Consider the following 7,390-nt stretch of genomic DNA (forward strand, 5'->3'; position numbering starts at 1 on the left):
CCTGAACTGAGACCCCTCTGGGGACACAAAATGCTGCAGCACACTGGTACAGAGTGCTCAGGAGATCTGGAGAAGTCACTCCAATGGGGACACTCACCAACAATGCCACCGTGCCAGCTTTTGCTTGCTCCCACTGGGACCAGCTCGGGCACTTGGCAGGCTGGGCAGGCAGTGGTGGCAGCAGCCCCCACCTCCCCTTGCCACCCTACCCTCGGGGGACATCTCTTGTCCCCCAGCGGGCACTCTGCCAACCCCAGGTGCCTTTTAGCTCTGCTGCTGGCAAGGGCAGGGCTTTACCTTGAAAGACTCCAGGAAGCCTCCGTGACCCCCGTTCTCCAGCTTGTCCTCCTCGGGCCCCAGCCCCAGCATGGTCTGCGTGTGCCCGTGCAGCTCGTCGTGCAGGTTGTCCAGCAGGGCAGCCCGTGTGCGGTCCTGGGGAGAGCCAGGGCTCAGCCAGGGCTCCGGGAGGAGCAGTGGCACTGGCCCGTGGCCCCAGCCCGTTCTCTCGAGGGGACAGCCACCCACGGGCACTGGCCCAGCTCAGCAGTGAAAGGCGGCTTTGAGGAGGGGTGGGACAGCCCCCAGAGCTGCTCCAGGCAGGGACACATGGGCAGGGTCACCTCCAGCTTGGCAAACTTGTCGGACTTGCAGCAGGCATTCTCAGCATTGATGAGCTTGGTCAGCAGTAACTCCCGGAACTCGGGGCTCTGTGGGGACAGAACCGAGGCAGAAAACACCCTCCAGTTTAGGAGTCTCTGCGTCTCTGGTAGCACAGCTGTACCAACCCAAAACCCAAGCTCACAGCACCTGGCAGTGCCTCCAGGTGTGGAAGCACTGGGGGAAACCTCCAGGTGGGTTTGAGGTGCTCGCCTGCACCAACACGGTGCCCCAGCACCAGAGCTGCTGCTGCCGCCTTGCTCAAGTAATGCCATGCTGTGCTGCACGGCCACTCACCCTACCATAAACCAGGGGCCCCAATGGAAACCAAAATTAATGCAGGTCAATTCCAGCAGTCCTGTTTTCCCCAAGCCAGCGTGCTTGGAAACACCTCGGACATGCACATCTACATTTCTACAGCTTGGAACACGATTCCCTCCCAGCCCCTACCTTCTGGAACACCGGCGGGCTCGGCAGGGGTGGGCCAAAGGAGGGAACGTCTTCCCGGGCTGTGACTGACACCTGAGGAGTCAAGAGACATGTTATTCCCACGGGTGCAGCAGGATAACAGGGTTTGTGCCACCTACACCCAGGTGATTTGTCAGACTGTTCCAAGGCACATTCAAACACTGAGGATCATCTAAACCCTTTAACAAATGAGCTGTTTTACAAACATGTATTTCATGTACTGCGGTCTGTATACACACACGTTATGTCACAGTGCATACATAACACACCTGTGTGCACACATGTGTGTGCTCACCAGGCCTAGCACTGACTGCATCACTGAGCACGGGGTAAGTGCCCTGGGCAGCCTGTGCCAGGGCTCACCACCCTCAGAGGGAAGAATTTCCTCCTAATCTCTAATCTAACCCTACCTTTGCAAGTGGGAAGCCATTCCCCCTGTCTTGTCACTCCATGCCCCTGTCAAAAGATGCTGAAGCAAAACTGGGTGGGTGACACCGGGACTGCCCTCACCTTGTATGCTGTATTGTCTGCCTCGGGGTTCTCCACCTGCACCACGATGTAGGCATGCAGGAAGTTGGAGGCAATCATGTCTGGCACGAATGGCGTGTTCTCCTCTTGGAAGATAATTGCCACTATGTCGTTGCCAATGTGCCGCTTCCTCTGGAGCTAAACCAGCAGGGAGAACATTGGGTCAGCAAAACCAGGCAGCTCTGCTCCTGCAGGAGCAAGTGCCAGTCCCGTGCTGGGGAGCCAAGCAGCCCCATCCCATGGGGCCAGGGCTCAGCAGGGCCCAGGGCACGGGGCAGCGTCAGGGCATCCGCACTCAGACCCCTCTGAGCAAGCAACCACATCTCTCTTACTTGTTGTGTGTCTCCTTCGGTAAAAGGCAGCTTTGTGGAGACATGAAACATTATCTCCCTGTCCCTGAACACCGTGTACACAGACTCCACTCCCGTCTGCCCATGGCTGACATCCAGGCCTCCTCGAAAACTGGAGATCAAGGGAAAGGCGGAGAGAGACGAAGAGATGTTAATTGAAAGCTTCACAGAGAGCACCAGCGGCTGTCAGGGGACAGGCTGATGAACAGCCCAGCTCATTTATCTTTATCTAGCAGCAAGCAAATCAGAAAGAACAAAGCGTGCGTCATGTGCTGTAACCAGCCATCGCTGTCACCAGCCTGAAATGCAGGGTGCACACAAGGCAGGGCTGGCCAGCAGGGCTGACCACGGCCATGGGCACGAGCCATGGCCTCACCATCCCTCACCAGCAGTGGGGATCTCTGCCTGCACTGTGGCTGCTGCAGGGACTGCCCCGGAGGCGCCCGTGGCTGAGCCGCGACACCAGGCACAGCACATTTCCACAGACTGCCTTCTATCCATGGCTGAATATAGCCAGATTTTATCACAACCTCAAAGCTGCAGGAAAAGAAAATTTTCTCTCTTGGCAGCTCCAATTTTTTTTAACTCCCCCAGCCTGGAAAAACAAGCCAAAACTATATTTGCTTCTGCTCCGCACATCCCGCTCAAGAGCGAGATGACTTCTGTTCTCACACGTAGATATTTTTACATATGACATGGTCTCTTGTTAATGTATTTGTAAAATCATCCTTTTTATTTCACTTACCCTTTGAAGTCCTGGAGAGTTATGGTGTCTCCCAGAAAACTTAAGAAGTTCTTGAAGGCAGTGCTCTCTTCATTATTGCCAAACAGCTCCTCCTCTTGTGTCTACAAAACACAGGGTGCATCTGCTGACAGCCCCGATTTCCCAGCCTGTCCAATCCCCTGCCACCTCCAGCTCCACCCACGGGGTCCCTGGGGTCTGACCTTGTTCCATGGTGTCCTGCACAGCCACAGGCTGCTCACCCCCTCTGCTCCCCAGCTGGCACCACCACATTCCCCACCAGCCACCAGCACCATCCATGGGCTGCACAGCCTGCTCAGCACCCAGCACAGCCCAGGGCAAAGCTGCTGAGAGCCTCCTCTGAGCCCCAGCAAGGACCTTAGGGTAATATCCAGGAAATACCAAACCAGAAGTGAATCCTCTGTTGAAAAATCCCTAATCATCTCCTGCTTGCTGTATTTCAAAACAATGAGACCCTAATTGCAGTCTTGCATGAGTCACTCAATCCAACCCAAAATGCAATATGTAGAGTGCCTGTCAGAGTAATTCTCAGTGAGTTCTGAGGCTGAGGTCTGCACTGCCCATCCAGAGTCCCCCTGCTAATGACAGCATTTTCAGCAAGCACCTCTCTTCAGAGCCCACAGTCCCTCCAGACAAACGTAGCTGTTTAGCTGTCTAAACATGTATCTGATTAAAATACCACGCCTGCTAAAATCCATTTTCACATCCGCTTCTCCCTACAGCAGCCTGTGGGCTGATTTCCATACTGAGACTTTTCAGTCATATAATTTTTTAATGAGTGGGGAAAACATCTGAGCAATGAGAAACACAGACAGTGAGGACAGACAGTGCCACGAGGTGCTGCCCGTGGCAGAATTAAGGCCAGAGTTGAGCCTGAAATGTGGATCTCTGGTGCACAGGGACACACTCCATGAAAGCAGCGTGGGGACAACTCACCTGCCTGAACTTCTGATAGATCACACCAAACTTGAACGTGTTGTTGACCTCATGCTCATCATAAGACACTATCATCTGGGATGCCTGCAGGAAAGCAAAATTCCAATTGTTTCATCTGGTGGTTCAAAATGTGATGGCCAAAAGATCCATGGTGGGGGGTGAGGAGAGCCCACCAGAGCTGCAGCAGGGTACAACAACAGCTGGGCAGCATCAGGGGAATGGAAGGAGAAAAGAAGCCAAATTCCCACATAATTAGGCTAAAAGTTTTCAACAGTGGCCCTAGGTGTGGTTGTCAGTGTAGCTGCAGAACACACAACCAACTTGGGCAAGTTAGCTCACCTTGGGGTAAAGAACTGGGTTAAACTTCAGCCCAGAGGCATCGTCACAGAAGGCCTGTGGGCAAGGGGAAAGGGCAGTCAGTGCCAGGTCCTTGGCCAAAACTTCAGCCATGAAAGTCTTATAAAGAAGCCAAATACAGCCTCCAAGAGCAGGAGCTCCCCACTTCACATCCACCATTGGGACGCCCCATGGCCTGGCTGGCCCCAGCTGAGGATGCAGCAAGCCAGGTCCCAGGTCCCTCCGTGTCAAAGGAGAGCCACTTTCTGTCCTTGCAGGAAACCAACAGCACCACCCAAGTGCCCCTTGACCTGAGAGCCCAGGCACTGCTGCCCGACACTGCCCAGCACTGCCCAACACTGGCACAGGCTTTGCTGCACGAGTTCCAGCCAAGCCAGGCCGTTCACCTTGGCAATCTGGGGGATACTCGGGAGTTTGCTGAATCCTGCCAATGGGATCCTTTCATGCAATGTCTTCACTTTGGACCTGGCAAAGAAACAACAAGCAAACAGATGTCAGAGAGTGTCTACAGCAAAGCAATACTCACTGTTGGGAAACACAGTTGTGCTGCATTTGTTGGGCCTGGCTACTGAGCTAAGGCTCGATTTGTCTTCTCATCTCTTAAAATATTCATAGTTTGAGGGAAATGACACAATGGTTCAGACATGCTGGGTCCTGTCAGCTTATGGAGGGATGGTGAGAGAAGTGACTGGTGTTATCCCAGGGAGGATTAAACCCACAGAGGTTTATGTTCAGTTCCAGCGGGTTTAGTGACAGATCAAAGTCTCATGTTCATTATCAGGTTTAGGCAGTCCCAGCGCAGAAACACAGGGATGCTGCCACTGCCTCCCATCCCACCCAGACCCCTTCCACATGCTGCCAGTCCAGCTCAAGCACCTGCTGTAGAAACAGAACCAGGGACTCCCAAAAGAGAATATTTTGTTAAACAAAGATTTTTTTTCCCTGTACCTGAGTATAACCCTTAAATATTCTGTGCCATCTGTCTCCTCGCATTTAACAGAAAGGATCAGATTTCCAAGGCTGCTGGCTGTACAGTAGAAATTTAAATGATCCTAAAAATAGAAAACAGCATGTTAGCAGCCAGGAAGCAACTCGCTGATGGCAAGGACACTCACCTGTTACCCCACACCCTCCCACCACTCACCCTGCGCCCCCGTGCCGGGAGCAGGGCTGTGAGCAAGAGGGCAGGGGCTGCCCTGCAGGCCCCCACGTCTGGCTGAGCCCCAGGGGCAGGAAGCTCAGAGCCAACACCCCCACTGGTGTCACAGGAGCCCTGTGCCTGTGGGGCCAGGGGCAAAGCCACATGTGTGGCCATCACTGCCATGCTGGGAGCCCACCAGTGCTCCATGCCCTGCAAGGAGGGAAACTGTAAACCTCGCCCATTTTGCTCTCAACTGCAGAGTTTTCTTAGCCAAAGGTTTGAGCCCCGTGGGGTGGAGGAACCCACCTTCCCCAGGAAATGCTTGCGGTAGGCTCTGGCCTCTCCCTTGCACTCCAGCTTGTAGCCATAGGTGCTGGGGCTGAGGTTTTCCTCCTCCTCCTCGCAGATGCTGCTGTCAGATGAGGTGGGCGTGCCGAGGTTTTCTGGGTCTTCTATCCAGTACCCCCCAAACTGGGGCAGGATGATCAGCGGGTATGGGCTACCCTTCTCCAGGATCTGCAGAGACATGTGCCAGGAGGGCTCAGGCAGGACTGGGGTGTGGATGTGGGATGCAGAGCTCATTGCTCCATGTTTTGCCCCTCTACTGCAGCAGACCCCAGCCCTGGAGGGACAAGTCCAGCCCCTCTCTGAAACCTCTTCTCTGTCACAGAAGAGGGCACATGCTACTGAGGAAAAGCCAAAACCCACAAAGGTAGGGAGGAGGAACATGCTTTATGCAGCTCCTCTCAGAAACAGAATCTCCACCAATTCCTCTGCCATCAGCAGTTTTGGAAAGGCATTGACCAGAAGGTGTTCAGGGGGTTCAGGGCACCCACCTCATCGATGCTGGGGTACGGGATGTAGTCTTCCTGGAAAAAGGAACCAAAACATCATCCATGACCATCTGCTCCCTCCAACTGTCCCTTAAAACCCCAGCCCTGCCCACCCAAGCCAGGGAGCACCTCCAGCACCTGCTGGTCCCTTGCAGGAAGGCACCAACGCAGGCTAAGCCCTGCCTAGAGGGAGTTCCTCCGCTGGTGCAACTTCCCAGTGCAGTGGCAAACCCCAACCCTCTTGCACAGCTGGGAGCTGAAATGCACTGGGCTGGGCATAAAGCTGGATTAGGGATTTACAGGCACCATGCTCCCATCTCTGCAATTCAATCAGTGCCTTGTTTTTAGATAGCATCTAAATCCTTCCCAGCCCTTTGAGTGACTGTCTTTGACAATCACAATAAACCTCTGAGATGGGGGGGACACTTGAAGAGACCCCTCAAGAAACAAAAATCAACCAACCTTGTGTTTTTGGCTTCCAGACCTCTGTTCTTCCAGTTTTGGTGCCTGTTTAGAACAAAATGAATGCATTTCAGATGCTTTGACCCACACAGGGGGTCAGTCCACCAACATGAGGGTATTTTGCTACATGGAGATCATTCCAACCCAAGTGGCTGGAAGGTGAGGTCTGTTCCTGGGACAGGCCCTCTGCCCTCAGGGGCCGTGCTGGGGCAAACATCCCAAGTTTCTGGCATGCACATTGCTGCTCACCTGCATTTTTTCCAGCATTTCGAAGAATTCTGCCGACTGAAAAGAAAAGAAGGAAATCTACTGTTCGATAAAAGCAGACACAAAGCAAGCCAGTCCGAGCCACATCACAGCAGGGACACTGGACCCCCACCCCGAGCACTTATCCTGCTCCCTGAATGTGACCAGGCAGCTGGGATTCCCATCCAGCCCCACCTAGAGCTCAGCATCTTTGCTGCAGCTGCCCTTGCCAGAAGCCCTCGACCCCCAAAAATGCCAAGCTTTGAGCACATTTGATCAGGGGTCTTGAATCATTTATTTTCTTCATCACACCAGCATTGGCGAAGCTGCTGCCCGTGGTGCTGGGCTGCCCAGTGCAGGGTTAATCCCCCTTGCCACAGGAACCAAAGAGATTACTGAGCTGCTGCTATTGGAATCCCTGTTGTGCTGCCCGTCCCAGGAGTGCCGTGGCAGGAGCCGAGCACAGGGCGAGTGGCCCTGCACGCTGGGTGACACGGAGCGGGGTCAGGGACAGGAACCCACCGGGGCGGGCTCAGCCCACCCCGGCCCCTCGGGAGAGCTGCCAGGACCCGCTGACCCAGGCCGCGCTCTCCCTCGGCCGCGGGAACTCGGGTACCCCTGCTCCGAGCTGCCTGAGCTGCCCAGCGGG

At 54.5% G+C, this 7,390-nt stretch overlaps 1 protein-coding gene across 1 annotated transcript in view; it reads right to left on the bottom strand.

Annotated features, from left to right (window-relative positions):
* RAP1GAP2 (RAP1 GTPase activating protein 2) overlaps positions 1-7,390 on the bottom strand; it is a 57,266-nt gene that overhangs the window by 8,673 nt on the left and 41,203 nt on the right. The window contains exons 5-18 of the mRNA XM_031059764.1: positions 6,745-6,780; positions 6,496-6,540; positions 6,037-6,069; positions 5,507-5,716; positions 5,008-5,111; positions 4,446-4,524; positions 4,042-4,095; positions 3,703-3,786; positions 2,749-2,849; positions 1,986-2,115; positions 1,636-1,791; positions 1,108-1,179; positions 621-707; positions 298-432 (exon numbers count right to left, since the gene is read on the bottom strand). Coding sequence (XP_030915624.1) covers positions 298-432; positions 621-707; positions 1,108-1,179; positions 1,636-1,791; positions 1,986-2,115; positions 2,749-2,849; positions 3,703-3,786; positions 4,042-4,095; positions 4,446-4,524; positions 5,008-5,111; positions 5,507-5,716; positions 6,037-6,069; positions 6,496-6,540; positions 6,745-6,780 — 1,326 coding nt within the window. The remainder of the gene's footprint in view (positions 1-297; positions 433-620; positions 708-1,107; positions 1,180-1,635; positions 1,792-1,985; positions 2,116-2,748; positions 2,850-3,702; positions 3,787-4,041; positions 4,096-4,445; positions 4,525-5,007; positions 5,112-5,506; positions 5,717-6,036; positions 6,070-6,495; positions 6,541-6,744; positions 6,781-7,390) is intronic.

This window comes from Geospiza fortis, unplaced genomic scaffold, assembly GCF_000277835.1.
Source record: "Geospiza fortis unplaced genomic scaffold, GeoFor_1.0 scaffold538, whole genome shotgun sequence".
Classification (NCBI taxonomy): domain Eukaryota; kingdom Metazoa; phylum Chordata; class Aves; order Passeriformes; family Thraupidae; genus Geospiza; species Geospiza fortis.